Source organism: Protomyctophum parallelum (genome assembly GCF_964188405.1).
Source record: "Protomyctophum parallelum genome assembly, chromosome: 1".
Classification (NCBI taxonomy): domain Eukaryota; kingdom Metazoa; phylum Chordata; class Actinopteri; order Myctophiformes; family Myctophidae; genus Protomyctophum; species Protomyctophum parallelum.
Window position 1 is genome coordinate 13512352 of NC_139697.1, and position 18215 is coordinate 13530566.

Here is an 18215-nt window from a genome sequence, read left to right on the forward strand (position 1 = left end):
GAATGTAATGCACAATCTCTGTAAAGCGCCTTGGATAAAGGCGCTATATAAATGCACCATTTACCATTTACCATTCATGACTGCACAGGGTGACTTATACTTGGCTGCGTGCCGGGTGTCTCCGCAAGAAAAACAGTGGATCTACAAGCTCACGTGTCTGTCGCACTGCAACACGTTGTGAGGTTGTAGATCCACTCGGGACCCCAGCACACACACACACACACAGCCAAGTATCAAGGTACACTGGGGTCCTCACATTTAGAAACCTTGGGCGCTGCTAGTTCCCTTGCAGACTCAAACATGTGCAGCGACCCGGAGGCTCTTTGGGGACGTTTCATGAAACCGACAGACAAGAGAGGAGATGGTGGTCACCCAACTTACCCTTTAGCTATCGGTTTCCAGCCAGTTTCACCTGTTGACATGAAGAGACCCATTTAAGTCCTTGATCGTAACTGCCACTAGATGTCAGTGTCAACTCACAATTTGTGAGGTCAACTCACAATTTTTGAGTGGTGCAACCACTCCAAGGAACAGCAATGTCCGTCCTAAATTATGTGACTATGTTACTATGTTTAGAGTACAAGTAGAGGCAAAAGTGGCGCTGTTGTGCCAGAAACAGAGAGAGATAGTGCTGGACTGTTGCCTGCTAATGAGAGAAAGAGAGAGAGAAAGAGAGGGGCAGGGGGAGAGGGGAGTTGCACCACTCAGTTCACACGGGTGTGATTTTTACTTAGGTAAAAGTTTTACCCTATTGGCCTGAATATAAGACTATGTTTTTTTTCCAATGGAAATATCCTAATATCCATATTATAATCTGGGACTAGACTATTTGACATTCAATGTTATTTTTCCACAAATGAGTCTTCAAAATGTGGGTCGTCTTAAATTCGGGACAATACGGGAATACAGCCAAAAGTAAAAGTTCAAAGTACAAAAGTATTGTCATCAAAATGTACTTAGACTTAAATTGTACGGTACTTCAGTAAATGTACTTTGTTACTCTGTATGCTAAAACAGGCGAGCCATCTACTGTGAGAGAGAGAGAGAGAGAGAGAGGTCACATGTTACGTACGGATGCCAGGAATGCTCTCGATGGGAATCTGCCGTACGCCTTCCTTAAAACAGGAAAGTCCAGGATACACCTTTCTGATCTGAGCCTGCTTCCTCTCGATCAGCTTCTTGATGATCTGAAGAAGGTACGTTTGAAAGAAAACGATTTGTTTTAAAACTTTTTTTTAAGATATTTCTTGGGGGCTTTTTGCCTTTATTGATAGATTCAGGAAAGGGGGAGAGAGATGGGGGGGGGGGCACGCAGCAAAGGTTGTTGGGATCAGGACTCGAACCCCCAACACGCTGTCAGGCTGGATTTACCAGCCTAGGTGCCTGGCCAGCCCAGACGATGATTTTATGTCAATTTCAAAAATCTATCAAACGCTACAATCACAGACACACAAACACACATGTTTGTATTAATATACTTGGAAGGACATCAACATTTTAGGATGCTGATTTTATGAATGCCAATTTTTTTTTTTTGAATTTTTAGCTTAAACCTAATGCCAAAAATAGTTGATCTGCAAGCTCACAACGCATCACATCGTGGCACGTTGTGAGCTTGTAGATTGCCTATTTTCAGTGCAAAGCCCAAGAGCTAACCACACACACACCTCCTTCTGCTTCTTGATGATGACAGAGAACTCTGTGTAGGGGATGCTGGGGTTGAGCTCACAGCCCATTAGTGTGGCCCCCTCGTAGTCCTTGATGTAGCCCACATACTTGGTCTTGGTTACCTTGATGTCTTTCGAAAAACCCTGAGAATAAAGACAGAAAGAGAGAGATATCTGTGATTATATGCATGCAGATGCAGAACATACACACAGTACTGTAAATAAGAACAGCATGTGTTCCAGCAGGACATGTAGGACGATTAGAGGTGGGTGGGGTCAGTAGATCCCAAACGTTTTAGCTAGAGACACAAAGGAGAAATGTCTCCCCCGGGCCAAACTAGTGAAAATAGCAGATCTACAGCATCTGCTTATTTTCCACTACGTATTAGTTTATTTTATTTCCATTTTATCTACGGAATCTCTTAGATCGTTTTTACATTTCTGTTTTGTGTGTAGGTCAATAATAAGGTTGGGCGATATGCCAATTTATTTCAACCGCCCATCGTCTGACCAATATTCGCCGATTAACGATGTATTCGTGTCATAAAAGTAAAGTGAGAACAGCTCACTGCAGGTCGCAAAAAAGCCAGATCTACAAGCTCTCAAGGCGCCGCGTCCTGCCTGTTTTTGCAGCTCCGTTCGCTAGGCGTTGAGAGCTTGTAGATCAGTCTGTTTCTGCAGACTGCAGCGCAGCTGCGCAGCCAGGGTAACTTGCTCCCTTGCCTTCCCGCACCGGTCCGTCGGAGGCTCGGAGCGGAGCAGCGGAGACCACAAGCTGCTGCGGCCGGGCTGCTGCTGATCTACAAGCTCTCAAGGCATCGCGTCCTGCCTGTTTTTGCAGTGCCGTTCGCTACGCGTTGAGAGCTTGTAGATCTGTCTATTTTTGCAGCGCTGGTGTCGGGGTTTGTTCACGTTGTCAATAAAAATAACTTAGATTACAGGCGGAGTTGAAGTTCAATCAGTGGGTTGCAGCACCAGTAGGGGCTACACGCTAAGCTAAGCACTAAGCTAACGAATGATCCCCGAGCCTATACACTAACACTAGTAGACAGTTTTTTTATTTTCCCCCCCGACTTCACGGGTGAGGCATTGGGATTGTGATGAGACACGAGACAGCAGTGTGCATTCTGTTGTGACTGTATATTATTAAACTGCATGGGTCTGGACTCCGGAGCTTAAACAACATGTAGGCTACAGCCTCCCTCAGCTCCCAGGCCGTAAGTGCCGTGCCCCGGTGCCCGATGCTGCTGAGTGCGGGGACTGTGGGAGCATACATTATAACGGGAGGAGGTGATTTCCACCCGGCCGCTGTTACTACTTTGCTGGGCCAAATTGATTCACATGTTGCTCACACTTTACAGGTTAATTGGGCTAAATCGTCCCGAGAAATCGCCTAATAAAAATATTCAGCGATTGGATTCGTATATTCGCGATTGACGATGTATTCGTATCGTCACCCAACCCTAGTCAATAATACATTTAAGTTCCTTAGATAGATAGATCTATCTATCTATTAAAAAGAAAGGAAGAAAGAAAGAAAGATCCAAGGCACTGAACTGCGCCCTGACAGACAGCGCAGCACACACACACACACACACACACACACACACACTGACCTGCTTCTTAAAGTAACCGATGGCGTACTCGTCGGCGTAGGTGAGGAAGTTGAGGATTTGGTGCTTGATGTGGTATTCCTTCAGGTGGTTCATCAGATGTGTACCGTATCCCTGCCGAGAGAACCATAGTCACATGTCAAATGCTGACTGGTCGGACAGCGGGAAAGAGTCCGTGTCATTTTAGATTTGAGCTATAATAGCTTAACTCTTGCATAAAGCAAGATATACAAGCAGATGTACAAGCTCACAGCGCACTGCCAGTTTGTACATCTGCAATTTTTCTCTTCTGGTGGTTGAAACTACTGATTTAGGTCTTAATGGGTTAAGATGACAAATTTATTTTAATTCGTTCTGCCAATTCTCTGTGTACAGTCCCTTGTTACTGCCTACAGTTATTCGATGACCTTCCCCGCCCCGGCTTCCCTGCCGCAAACACGGCCAGTAGGCTCCGTACATTACTGTGGTTGCCTTTTCCGGAGAGTGGAATTCAGGGTCTGTTTCTCATGGCTTTGTTTGATTGGCGCAGCAGCAGATTTGACCCGGAAACACACAACACTTTCATAATGTGTATCCCGTTCAACTCTGCTGCTGAGCCAATCAAATTAAACTATGAGGAACTGACGGAGTAACCTCCTGTAAAAGGTAACTAGCTATGCATGGAGCCTGTTGTTTTCTGGGGGCCCCAGCCAAGCCAGATGCACCGCGGAGGATCGTCTCCACAGGCGACTCAGTTATTCTTATACCAGTTGGCCTTGCTCTCCCATGCGCCACGCCTCAACGCTCCACTGGCCGCCACTTTGCCCCTGCCCCAACCCGAGCACCCCAGCTCTCTCGGACAGGTAACTTTGCCCCTGCCCCAACCCGAGCGCCCCAGCTCTCTCGGACACGTTGACCATCAGGGTGAAAAGCAGGAACGGTCCTCCCACCTTGACCTGCTCGTTGGAGGTGACGGCGCAAAAGACGATCTCCGTGAAGCCCTGCGACGGGAACATCCGGAAGCAGATCCCTCCGATCACGCGGCCGTCTTTGATCAGCGACAGAGTCTTGTGCTTCCTGTTGGGAGAAGTATGAATGAATAAACGTTTCCTCTGAAAATGGCCGCTCACTGTTCACAGTCAGTGGGTTGTTTATAAGAGCGAGCAAAGTGTCAGTATTTCACATGACGTCACTGACCTAAAATTTTATAGACATATTTTGGCTTTACAAACTGCACTCGCAGGTGCCGGTCATGTAATCAATTCCCAACAAATCCCCAAACCTGTGTGTGTGCGCTCGCGTGCGTGCGGTACTACTCACGGGTCAAACACCAGCCTAGTGATGTATTCCTTGGGCATGCGGGGCAGCTGGTGAGAGAAGACGTTCTGGAGGCCCACCAGCCACATGAGGATGCGCTTGTTGGGCTTCTGGTTGAGGGAGTTCCCGATGACGTGGAACTCGATCACGCCTCGCCGCTCCTCCAGGCGCGCGGCCTCGTCTCGCGCCGAGTGTGCCGACAGCAGGCTGGTCTGAGAGGAGAGGAGAGGAGCATAAATTCAGGTTATTAGAGTTCTCAAATTCTGCCCGAACCCGACCTTATCCGATGTTTTTGGGGGTGATCATGGGTACAACATGGCTATTACGGCTAGGGCCAGACACATGAACGAGCAAAACTTTTTCTGGCTCGCGCACTGGGTAGCGCACGGAGGTGACACCACTGCGCAACTCGATGCAAGTGAATAGGAAGGGGATTTACAGTGCCCTCTGTTATTTGTCTCTGTGTGCGTGCACACATGTGTGCGTGTGTACCTCTGGAATGGCAGCGGGGTCCGCCATGGTGGCCATGACTTCATTGATGAGGTCCATGGGGATGTCTCCCACCACCTTGGGCCTCTTGTTCTCCTCCTGGGAGACAGCAGGCTCCGACAGCTTACGCTTCTCCCCAACTACACACACACACACACACACACACACACGCACGCATGCATATCGTCAATGTCGTAACTCGTAAATGAATGGCCTATTCCGTCCTATGCGTGTCGTGCAAAAGTATTGAAAATACGCGATGCGTTGTGAACTTGAAGATCGGCCAGAAAAAACACAAAATAAATGACTGTGTCAAATGGAACCAGTATAAATTTGACAATGCACTAAAAATCACACAAACAATTACATAAAAAAATATATAAAACATGAATAAGGCTAACAGCAATGACGGTACAAATCAACAGAATCTGCATTTAATCCAAAGAACAGACTCAGCGTGTGGGCCATTCATACTGATTCTGAAGCATGTTTCCAAAGAGCAGATCTGGTTCTTTCTGAAGAACCTTTAAGTGTTGCCATGTTTGGGAGCGGGTACAGTACAGCGAATGGCAATATTCCAGCAAAGCATAGCTGACAGACAGTGGGGGAACATTCCTCAAATGGATTTATAAATAACTAAAAGCAAATCCTGATCCCTCCCGACTGCTAGAACCTGGTAGACCAGTTTTTTGTAGATATCACGTTACATAAGGAGTCCTACCTGGAGGATATTATATTGCATAAGGGGGGAGTCCTACCTGGGCTTGGCTCCAGTACAGAGGATAAGGGGGGGGGGGGGGGGGTCCTACCTGGGCTTGGCTCCAGTACAGAGGATAAGGGGGGGGGGGGTCCTACCTGGGCTTGGCTCCAGTACAGAGGATATCATAATGGGATAAGTCCTACCTGGGCTTGGCTCCAGTACAGAGGATATCATAATGGGATAAGTCCTACCTGGGCTTGGCTCCAGTCCAGAGGATATCATATGGGATAAGGGGGGGGTCCTACCTGGGCTTGGCTCCAGTACAGAGGATATCATATGGGATAAGGGGGGGGGGGGGGGGGGGTCCTACCTGGGCTTGGCTCCAGTACAGAGGATATCATATGGGATAAGGGGGGGGGGGGGTCCTACCTGGGCTTGGCTCCAGTACAGAGGATATCATAATGGGATAAGTCCTACCTGGGCTTGGCTCCAGTCCAGAGGATATCATATGGGATAAGGGGGGGGTCCTACCTGGGCTTGGCTCCAGTACAGAGGATATCATATGGGATAAGGGGGGGGGGGTCCTACCTGGGCTTGGCTCCAGTACAGAGGATATCATATGGGATAAGGGGGGGGGGGTCCTACCTGGGCTTGGCTCCAGTACAGAGGATATCATATGGGATAAGGGGGGGGGGGGTCCTACCTGGGCTTGGCTCCAGTACAGAGGCCGTCTTCCTGGCAGGACTGACACTGCCAGTGCCACAGCTGGACGCCGGCCCTGCCGGGTCCACCACAGACACAGGACTGGTGCTGTAGTACAGCGGCCTGGCCACCGGGGGGGGCGCACTGATCACTACAAAGCACACAAACACAGGTGACACTTTTTTATAGGCGCCGTTCACACCTGAGAGACAGCGGTCTCCTCCTCGGTGTCCATGGGGGGAGAGGAGGGCAGAAGACAGTCAGGGAGCACGCTGTGTCTCAGGTGTGAACGGACCTGTGATCATAGCCACAGGCGTTTTGTTTTCAAAAGGAGAAATAAACACCAGGGCGAGAACTGTCATACGAGCGGAGTGAACCTTGACCCTAACTTCAGAGAAAACAGAACTCCAACACGAGGATAAAGGATACGTTCAATGTCCAGTTTGCTACGACAGCCAAATATTATTTGTGAATTCGGTTCACGGAAGTTATTGTAGGTTATGTGGGGATTATCTGACGTGATCTGACACATGTCTCTTGCCTGAAGAAAGGCGTGTGTTTGTGGCTGTGCAATCACAGTGCGTCCTTGCACAAGTGCACTGGCCAATCACAGCGCGTCCTTACGCAAACCCGCGACGAGCATGGGATCAGCGACAGCCTACTCTACTGTATGAGCCTGTGTTTTATACTTGCACTCAGATCGTGCACAAGAGTGTGTTGTTGAATGTCGAGAGAGGATCATTCTTGTTTTTTGAGTTAATTAACACCACGAACGCCCGGGGGTATTAAGTCAGAGCGCCCAGCGATTTGCAGCAACGGAGCACATTTAGCGACGCACCAGGCGCCATCTCGGATGTAGCTGAAGTAGCTTGATGTAGCCAAAACGCCCCCGAGGCGATCGACAACAACGGGAGGTATGATTAATTCACGACTAGTGACGGGACCATGATGGCCTGTCTAAAACATAATCTTTGCTCTAATTGGACATAATGATTTTAGTTATTCACGTTTTTAAGATTTTCGGTCTCATCCACTAAAATGGGGGGGAACATTTTGGATGACGTCCCAAACGGAAATTACATTGAACAGACGTTCCCAGCCTGTGGAGCGATGCGATCAGTTTTGATATCAATAAATCTCTATCCTTTTATTAATTTCCGTCCTGATCGCTGGGCGTTACTATTTACTATATAACGGGTAACGTAAAAGTATTCTAATGAGTTACTTTTCTCAGTGGGTAATGTTTTTTGTAACGTTTACTAACATAACGGGATTATTTTTAATTGCAGTAATCCAGTCATTTCTGATTCAGCTTTGTTCTAGATTCAGTTAAATGGGAAATAGTTTGTGCCCCTGCACCATATTTGTGTTCCAAATTTGTAACTTTTTTTTCCTCCATTATTAGCAGATGTATGTGACCCAGCGGGTTCCTTTGGGCTCACCTGTGTGGATGATGGGGATCTGTCCCCCTGTGGACCCTATGTGACCCAGCGGGTTCCTTTGGGCTCACCTGTGTGGATGATGGGGATCTGTCCCCCTGTGGACCCAGCTGAGAAGTCCTGACTCCAGATGGGTGAGCTCTGGCTGTACACCTCCTCCTCCAGCATGGACAGGAACCTGATACACAAACATCCACAGCAAACAGCGGTGTTACGTAGGCTCGTCGTGTTTTTGTTCACAAGGTTCAAAAGTTCAATGTTGTTATTTAGACAGATGCTATCCAATAGCTTCAATGTACAGATTATTATTTTGATAGTCTATAGAGCGTCGCAGTCCCGCCCCCTAACAGGGCCCAGGAAATGATTCTCCGTTCATTTTCCTCATAGACATTTTAAAAAGTATTTATTTAAAGACGTTTACGCCGCGGACAAAGCCAACTCTTGTCGTGACAAATCATGACAACAAACACAATTCTTTGGGCCGAACAAATAATTAGAAAGAAGAAAAAAACGGCAGGTTACAACACTTCTTTTGTTGTTTTTCTTCTTTGTAATTATTTGTTTGGTCCAAAATATTGTGTTTGTTGTCACGACTCGAGTTGGCTTTGTCCGCGGTGTAACCGTCTTTAAATAAATACCATTTGAAATGTCTATGGGAAAAATGCATTGGGAATAATTTCCTGGGACTGGCGTCGTCATGAAAGGGGGTGGGACTGCGACGCTCTATAGCTTCAATGTACAGATTATAATTTTGATAGTATATTGTCTAAACTTTAGAATGACGCTAGGTTCTTGTTTTACCTTACTGAGGCACTACACACTGTCTCTCTGCATTGATGTACTGTATGTGTCTAACTTGCTTATTGTCAAGTCACTTCGGATAAGAGCGTCTGCTAAATGCCCAAATTGTAAATTGAAGTAAAGCCAACAAACATCTTAACCAGTAGTAACTTGGGAAGGAAGTCCTCCCTTGGCCAGGGGAGATATTTGGTCTTCTGGCAGAGGCCCTGAGCCACTTTGCAACATAGGCCAACCACTTTCAACCTGGCATACCCATTTTGGTCTTTATAGGTGAAGCACTGAGAAAACGGTTGCGCCTTTCTTCGTCCTTTTCTTCAAACTTGACTATGGTAGCAGTGGTCTCAAAAACATACGGGAAACTTTGACAGAAAAAGACTCGCTCACCATATAGAAATTAGAAGTAAAACTCCTTAGACTGAGACTGAAAATATTTTTTATTTTATTTTATCATGCTCATAAAGTGTCTATCGTCTGTCGAACGCAGAAAAAAACAGGGTTAAGTCAGCTGCACAAGAGGCTGTGTAAAACTGCATGTAGTGAGTAGTTATTCGTACTTGGGGAAGTGTGTGAGAATGAGCGTGCGTTTCTCTGGAGGTAGCTTGTCCTTCTCCTGCCTGGCCTGCTCCAGCAGCTGTTTCCTCATCACGGTGAACACAGAGCGCAACAGCGTCCGGCCGAAGATCTGTGTGGTCTCGTACCGCGGCAGACTGTCACAGAACTGAGGCACGTTGCAGTAACACAGCCACCTGGAAGCAAGAATACATTTTAATGTTACATTACAAGTTTACAGGTGGGGGGGGGGGAGGCACGCACGTGTTAGTCCGACATCCCGTTAGTCTCACTATGTGGTCGGTTAAGACTCCCTGAGGCTTCCATGTGAGATTAGGGTTAAGGTTTGGGGATAGGGTTCGTATGGGTCTCTATGGTTGGAATATTGGGTAGTCGGATCATTATTGGGATGTCGGACTAAAGCCCCGTTCAGATAAAAAAAAGCTGGAAAAAAAGCAAAACTCATTTCCACGCAGCTTTTTTTTTTGAGAAAGTGGGCGTGTACAAGGTACGTGTCACTCAAGCTGCCTGGACTGGCTTTGAGACGAGGAAGAACACAGGCAGTTTTTTAGCAGATGCGCATTTGAAAGTCTAAAATGTAAAATAGCGACTGTATAGGAGAAATAATTATATATTTAGTTACATCATAACCTATTTATCGATGAATAAATAATATAATCTTGGTAAACTTGTTTGTAAATAACCGAACGGAGCGGATCTCAATCCCCCCACGTCTTCAGTGCTCATGTCTCCCCCCCACTCCGCTCTCCTCTCCCCCAGGCCAAGAGCGAAACCCTCCGGCCATTATGTAATGTTAATGGGTGTGTGTGCATGAGTGAGAGAGAGATATCGTTTACTTAACATTAACATTAATAGTTAATAGGGCCAGTATATACGGTATATGGCATATATATATACGGGCCATTATATCGCTCTCTCTCTCTCACACACACACACACACACACACGTGTCCCCGTGTCGGGCGGCTCCTCCACGGTGACGGTGCTCAATATCTCACACACACACACACACACACACACACAGGGATTGTGTTCTATCTATCTATAAATATACTAGGCTATCTACTAGAGGTCCATAAAATTGGACCCGGTCCGAAACGGACCCGGTGATATCAGAACCGACCCGATCCGGATCCGAGAACATTCTAATTGGCCGCACCCGACCCGGAACCGGACCCGAAAGTTTTGGATCCGGTCCGAAACGGAGCCGAGAAGTTTTGACCAAAACGGAGCTGATCCGATCCGAGATCCGGACCCGTAGTGTGTTCTCTGCAATATTATATGCTTTAACATGACATGAGACTGCTCTCTATGAGCAACGTGCACCCCGCCGCCTCTCCAGACAGCGCAGCGGAGGAGGAGGGTTGCAAACTTGCATAGGCTATAGTGCATTTTTGCGCACCGACATTCTTACCAGAGCTGTTGACAATCACAACAAAACTGTCATTTTTCCTGTCATTTTTCCTCCGAGGTGGAAAGCCTGGTGATGCGAGGTTAGTCCCACATTGCTTGTTGCTTTGTGTTTCACCTCGCTCGCTGAAGGGGGCCGCCATGATTGAATTAATTATATAGCCATGTGTGTGTGTGTGTGTGTGTGTGTGTGTGTGTGTGTGTGTGTGTGTGTGTGTGTGTGTGTGTGTGTGTGTGTGTGTGTGTGTGTGTGTGTGTGTGTGTGTGTGTGTGTGCGCGCGCAAGCGAAAGAGAGAGAGAGAGAGAGAGAGAGCGCTCTCGCTCAGACACAACAACCGGTTGGAACTATATTGTTAGTTGTTTGTCTATCTATATCTGCTAATTTATCAACCGTGTGTGTGTGCACTGTTTAGTCCACAATCAGCGTCAGCGACGGATAGCGTTCTGGACTGGTCAGTAGTCCATAGCTTCGGTGCGGTGAGAACCGGGGGGGGGGGGGGTGAATGCAGGAGCACTACTCCCCAGAAAACCGTGGCTCGCGACGGAACACGGAACACAACCTGTTTTCACCGCTTCGACAACTTGTTTCTCATATAAACTTTCATTTCTATCGATAAATATGCTATCGTCTTGCCAAATATCCATTCATATTTCATATACAGCCCATATTTAAAAAGTTTATTTTTTAATTCGGAGAATCGCAGTGGACAGCTTTTGCAGAGCCTTTTCCTTTTGTGAAATGATCTCAACTCCGCCTCCTCAATCCACGCTGTGCTCTGATTGGCTACACGCAGCTTTTAAAAGCTCCAGCTTTTAAAAGCTGCTTTAAAGTTAAGTTTTGGGGTGAAAAAAAAACGCAAAAAAAAAAAAGCTGTTAATTCCAAGCTTCAAAACGCAAAAGCTGCTCTGCATAGAGATAACATGGGACCACGAAGCTAAAGCAGAAGCTAGCTTCTGCAATGTGAATGGGGCTTAACGCTACGCACCCGGGGTGACGTTTTTGTGTGTGTGTGTGTGTGTGTGTGTGTGTGTGTGTGTGTGTATGTCCACCATTCAGTGTTTTCAGGAAAGTAAAAAAGGGGAGGAGAAAAGAAATAGAAAGCAGCAGGTGTGTACATGATGTTAGACAGACATAAGTTGCAAAAGTCAGCAGCACATCGGCAGGTCCACTTAAGAAGGCAGTCTGCAAAAGGCGAAACTCTACATGGTAGATCCACAAAGAAAAGTAGTCTGCCATAGGGGAACAAATCCACACAAAGGGAGATAATCCAATCAAATCATTAAGTGACAGCTGAGGCTGTCATGCGAGGCCAAGAAAAGAACACATTTTCAAGCTATATCACGCCGTATGCTTGAAAATCTGTTATTTACGGCGAGCGACACGTCATACGACAAAGTGTAAATGAGGTCTTTACAAGGAGAAAAGTGAACGGGTTCACAGAGTTCAGTCAGTGGCTTGTCACAGGGTTAGAAAACTATAGGGACATCTCCGTTACGGGACATGGTGCTCTGATGAACCATTCAGCCATATTACTGATAATGGCTTCCAAGCACTTTATACCTCGCTAACTGCCCCAACAGTCGATGAACGTGAAATTGTTTAAATTCAGTAGAAATGCGCTGGTAACCTGGTGTAGTTGATCTTGTATCCCGCAGCGTCGTCGGTGCCGGTGGGCGCTCGCTGGCGTCTTTGGGACGGCGTCTCCAGCTGCCAGTAGTTGATCTGGTTCAGGAACATCTTGGCCAGCTCCACGATGGTCTGGCGCTCCTTAGACGGCAAGTGGCTGAACTTGTACTGGACAAAGTTGTTCACCCCCTGATTGGTCAAAACAGTAAGACCACCTTTACACAAGAGCGGCCGCCAGAGAAAACGGTGAAGTCCCGTTGCGTTCTCATTTTGTTTTACCCTTTACACGAGAACGTACACTTTATGAAAACACCATAATGTCGCTAGGTGGCGGTAACGGACTGCCAGATAGACCAGTCACCCACGTACGAGAGAAGAAGGACTAGGTAGCTCCCCCCTTCACGCAACAAAATCTGGGTTTTGAATGACACTTCCAGAGTCCAGGCCACAACGAGTTGTGGCCGTCTCTGCCTGCTTTCTACTAACCGTTCACCGTTTTGCCTGTTTACATGGAGACAGGAAGCGTTTTCAAAGATTTCCACACTGGAGGGTGTTTTCACTTTGTTGAGTTTTCATCCCCTAAAAACGCTGTTCTCGTCTAAAAGGACGCCCGTAAACAATACTTTATTTTGCCGTTTTCCATGAACACCATTCTCGTGTAAAAGGAGTCTAAGAAGTAAATGGATACGGTATATGGAGACTTTTGTGCAGTTGTCTAAATGATGTGTGTGGATTTTGTGCACGAAAACGTACCTGTTCTATGCCGGGTTTCTCAAAGGGAGGACTCTCCTGTGCTTCTAATGCGGGTTTACCCATCTGTAGGATGGACTTTCTCAGCAGCTGATGACCAAACAGAAGAGAAGCAATCAGGTGAGCATCAATCGCCTAACAAGCGCATTTGAAAATAAGTAGTAGTTTGTATTTGATAAAAAGGTACCCAAAACAGGGTACCTGAAAACCTTTGAATGGTTGTTTGGCATAATTCACCACAGAAGAGACACTGGACTTGATCTGTGCATAAAATGATCCAAAATACAGAACGGGAATCGGCAACATAACAGATGGCTTTGTTGCCATCAAAAAGATACAGGCAACAAGCCAGTAACAACTTTTGTGGTCTCAGCGAACGCTCTCCCGACACTGTTAGTAAATCCCAACAGGACAATAACATTGTTATATTCCTTGTTGAGAGTACTTTATTAGACAGAAATGTAAACACTATAGAATACAGTCAAGACACTTGGTCTAGCACCTTGCGGTCTTGTTTCCATTCGAGTCCTATCTATCTCTAAATGCACCATGTCTATGTACGTCTGTCTGTACGTACGTGTGTGCGGCTGTAATCCCGTTCGCCCCACCGACCCCCTGGACAGGGCCCCTGCCCAGTGTCCATATATGGAGCTGGCCTGTTCTGACATCACAACACTCCATATTTGGGCATGCCTGACACAGAACTCCATATATAGGAATAAAGGGACACAGAGAGACAGATCCAGAAATCTCCATATATGGGCATAATATAGACAGATGGGTGGACAACAAATTTCAATTTAACCTTTTTTTTCTCATTGGCTTATTGAATAAATAACGCTATGGATCGGTGATATAAACGAATTATCGCCATGCATTCAATGTGTTGCCCTGTTAATCCAAAGTCAGGCAGGCTGATATGCATTTGGCAAGCTCGTGGCGACAAACAAATGCATCTGTGATCATTTATAATATGGATATAGTTGTAATAATAATACCGTAATAATGTTAATGTACAACCGCACTGTGCATTTGTTCAAGTGATCATGTTTAGCAAGAAAGGAACCGTTTTCGTGCGGCAGCGCTCTTACTTTGAAGAGCGAGAAGTAGACTTGTTTAGTGTCGGCGTCCTCCTCTTTGTGTACACAAGTGTAGAGGTATTCCACGTCCAGGACGATGCCCAGCAGTCTGTTCATCTCCTCCTCGGACACATTCTCCAGGTGCGTTACGTGGTCACCTGTCCAGAAGGGAGGGCGTAGAAATCTAATTAATGTAATTGTTTTTGTTAACCCATTTTGACCTGAGATCAGATTAAAGAAATGTCTTCTACATCCTGACAGTTCTTTCTATGTCAGTCGTTCTTCGATTTTTCAAAAATAGCAGACCTACAAGCCCTGTAGATCTTTTAGGGAAGGGAGAAATGGAATAGGTTGAGATTTTTGTATTTACTTTGTAATTCTACCGACATTTGGGGGCAGCAACACTCTTGAAAACAAAGTATTGTTGTGGGTTTGAGCTGACAGGCTTTTTTATGTCAATGAATCAAGTCAACTTAATTCAAGTGGCAGATGCAAAAAAATTGTTTATATTTAAATTAACTATTCTTTAGGGACCTGTCATGTGATCTACCTTTTGGGCACCCCTGCTCTACAGGCCTGAACACAAACTGAGTGGTGTGATTCCAACAGTTTGATGTGTGTTATGCTGCAGTGAAGGAATGGGCTGATATCTTTAGCCGAGTGGAATCACGTGTACAGAGAACAAAATGCTTCAGGTCAGGCTGTCCCGTTCTTGGCTCAATTCTGACTGCATGTGAGACACAGGGCAGTGGGAAGGAACGTCCTCTGGCTATTATTGATATGTGTGGTAATAACAACGCTTTGCCTTTAAGGACAGGCTTATTTTTGATTGGTCAGACAAACTGCGCTCTCTCCGCGTTGGGTCGCGTGGTCGCGAAGCAGTCGTTCGTGTGTGTGTGTGTGTGTGTGTGTTGACTGGGCAGAAGGCGGGGGCGGAGGGGTGCCCTAGTGAAGGAACGACTGCTTCGCCCCGTGGTCGGGTCACCTGACCAAAAGAAAGGCGATGTGACTACGGCTGGCACGACCATTACATTTTACTTGATGATTAATTGTCGCGCAAGTAACTGTGATTGATGATTTACGGTAATGGTGTTTTTGGCACATCAGTTTCACACTAACATCCTACCATCATCTCCTCTTCCATTTCCCTACCTAAATCCCTCTCCTCATTCCCTGTACTGTCTTCTTCTTATTCATCCCATACTCGGCCCATCTCCCCCAGACGTCTCAGATGGAGAGGTCATGAACGTACCCAGGGTGTGTGAGCAGCTTCGACAGGGCTCCTGCAGGTTGACGGCGTTGGACTGCTGGTCAGTTCGCGGGGGGGTCGGAGGGGGGTTCTGGCTCTTCCAGCCATTGCACTTGCAGGCTCCTTCGGCCTGCCCGGGAAGAAGAGTTCAAAGTCAGGTAAACGAATCGTACAGACAATTAATGAACTAAAACATACATACATACAGTATCTATTAACTCGTTTAGACCTGAGGCAGATTCTACAAACGTCTTCTAAATCCTGACCTCAAATTTGTATTAAAAAAATGAAACTAATATGTTGCTTTATATACTGTGTAGTAACATGACACTGAGGCGTTCCTGACTTGAGAGAACAACGTAGAAGGTGTTCATTTCTAAATGGGCCTTTCTGGAGGGCGAACATTCAGCGAAAATCTGTCTGGCTTCCATCCTACCCCCACCAACTTGCACCCTTCCCTCCCCTACTTTCTCTGTGAATACCGAATATGTGTATTGTATGTCTTACTGATTAATTGAATACAATGGATGACCACAACGGAAACAACGTAACTTTTGTGTAAACCGAATAGCATAACTGTTGATTCTATTGTTAACAATCTCGCAATCAATGCAATTTGCCTCTCAGTCCTTCCGATCTAACTTGGGTTGTCCCGGTTTAGCATGCAGCTACTTGAAGTAGTTAACCAACTTTGGGGGCCACATTGTTTGCCTTCGATTCCTTTGGAGCTTCCCAATTTTTTATGTCCTACATACAGTAGCCTACATACAAACAGCATACCGGTATATGATTAATTCCTACATACAGTAGCCTACATACAAACAGCATACCGGTATATGATTAATTCCTACATACAGTAGCCTACATACAAACAGCATACCGGTATATGATTAATTCCTACATACAGTAGCCTACACTACAGTACATACAAACAGTATACCGGTATATGATTAATTCCTACATACAGTAGCCTACATACAAACAGTATACCGGTATATGATTAATTCCTACATACAGTAGCCTACACTACATACAAACAGTATACCGATATATGATTAATTCCTACATACAGTAGCCTACACTACAGTACATACAAACAGTATACCGGTATATGATTTGAAGTCAGTCATGGGCACTTGGGTAGTGGCGGGGGACGCTCCCTTTAAATAAATAAATAAAATCCCAGTCATCTGGGGAACTGACACTTTCATTTTATTACAATCACGCTTTTTTTCCAGTTACAAAATAGGAAACATGACACTTTAACATCCTACCGGACCGAGAAATCCCCTAGTAGCTACAGATTATAAAGATCTTCAAGTTATCTGTGGTTAAAGAAATGCAGGTGACTAACTGGCACTGCCCAGTTTGCCTATGCCTAGGTTTCCGAGGCTAGCCTATGCCTATAGTAGAAACCCCCTGGTCAAAATCAGACCCAAACTAGAAAAAGTGCCCTTCTGGGCACAGGTCTCCACCAGGATGAGCAGATGTGAAGAATTCCAGGCAAAGGTTTTTCCTTGGCCTCTAGGGAGTTGGCATACAAAGTTATCCACAGATCCGTGCAGTTAGAGGTGAAAACACTTTTCGGCCAGTTATAGTGCCACCTTGAGGCTGAGTTGAAATTGTTCATGTGGCATTTCGTCCTCGGCCTAGTGGGAATGTGGGTGCACAATTTCACGGAAATCACGCGATGTGTTCATGATTTGCAGCATTTTGTTTGAAACTGAGCACTCCTGTGAACTTTGGAAGCCAATCTTAACCAATCAGGATGGAGTCTGAGAAATCTGAAAGACCGGTTTCGTTGAATGGCTCTAGAGAGACTGTGTACCAATTTGCGTGATGTTTGGACAAAATCTGTAGGTGTACCGTGCAAAAACTTGTTTTGCACAAAGCGGCCTCCTGGTGGCGCTATAACAGGCCGTTCTGGAAAGTTTGGGGCAGAGGTTCATCGTTGGCATCCAGGGAGTGTGTGTGCAAAATTTGGCATCGACCGGGTTAACGGTGGCCGAGATTAGCTGCTCACGGACACACACACACACACACACACACACACGGACGGACACACACACACACGGACGGACGGACGGACGGACGGAGTGCAAAACATACTCTCCCCCCATGCCTTCGGCCTGGTGGAGACAATTACAGGTCCATTTGCTACCATATTTGATCGTTTGGATGTGGAACCAATTGACCCTAACAGGTGAGGTATATCTGAAACTCAGTCAAGAGAATGTAGTGTACAAATGGGACACATTTTGTACACTCTTGAGTTAATGTGGCTGGCCCTAAAAGCAAAAACATGAAAAAGTTGAAACTGAGAGTCTCTGACATAATATAAATGTGTTATTATTTTCAATAACACATTCATTGTTGTTATTTAAGCCAGGCCCAGTGTGTGTGTGTGTGTGTGTGTGTGTGTGTGTGTGTGTGTGTGTCCCTCCTCCTCCTCCTCCCCCCCCCCCCCCCCCCCCCAAAGGGGGGTGGGGCTCTGTGAGGGCCTTGTCACTATCAGCTGGAAGCGGCCCTCTGCGTGCATGCGCCTAGAAACAACAACAAACTCCGCCCCTCCGGCAGCTGTCACCCTGTCAAAACAAAGGCACCACCACCACCGTCCTCTCTCTCTCTCTCTCTCTCTCTCTCTCTCTCTCTGCAGAATGATCCTCATCATCAACAACAAACCCAATAAATGACATTTAATAGCACCGTGCGACTACAACACAGTCACTCCTGCAAGTGGAGAAGAAACAGTTATGCGGTTGTTGTTGCTCTTTATGTGTGACACGGCAGATGATTGTGACAGAGCGCCAAGAAAGACACTGTT

General features: G+C 46.3%; 1 protein-coding gene across 4 annotated transcripts in view; it reads right to left on the bottom strand.

Moving 5' to 3' along the window:
* Positions 1–18215, bottom strand: part of kat2b (K(lysine) acetyltransferase 2B) — a 175812-nt gene that overhangs the window by 156889 nt on the left and 708 nt on the right. For 2 of the 4 annotated variants that reach the window (XR_014569992.1, XM_083777223.1), the window contains exons 2-15: positions 15395–15521; positions 14155–14300; positions 13067–13153; positions 12315–12502; positions 9262–9453; positions 7978–8084; positions 6469–6618; positions 5069–5205; positions 4580–4788; positions 4210–4336; positions 3284–3394; positions 1668–1811; positions 1073–1187; positions 382–412 (exon numbers count right to left, since the gene is read on the bottom strand). Coding sequence is in view for 3 of the 4 variants with exons in the window: in XM_083777223.1 (XP_083633349.1) it covers positions 382–412; positions 1073–1187; positions 1668–1811; positions 3284–3394; positions 4210–4336; positions 4580–4788; positions 5069–5205; positions 6469–6618; positions 7978–8084; positions 9262–9453; positions 12315–12502; positions 13067–13153; positions 14155–14300; positions 15395–15521 (1871 nt within the window). In the remaining variant the exon portion in view is untranslated. Of the gene's footprint in view, positions 1–381; positions 413–1072; positions 1188–1667; positions 1812–3283; positions 3395–4209; positions 4337–4579; positions 4789–5068; positions 5206–6468; positions 6619–7977; positions 8085–9261; positions 9454–12314; positions 12503–13066; positions 13154–13640; positions 13725–14154; positions 14327–15394; positions 15522–18215 lie in introns of those variants that run through there. The other 2 variants (XM_083777224.1, XM_083777225.1) reach the window with 2 other exon arrangements.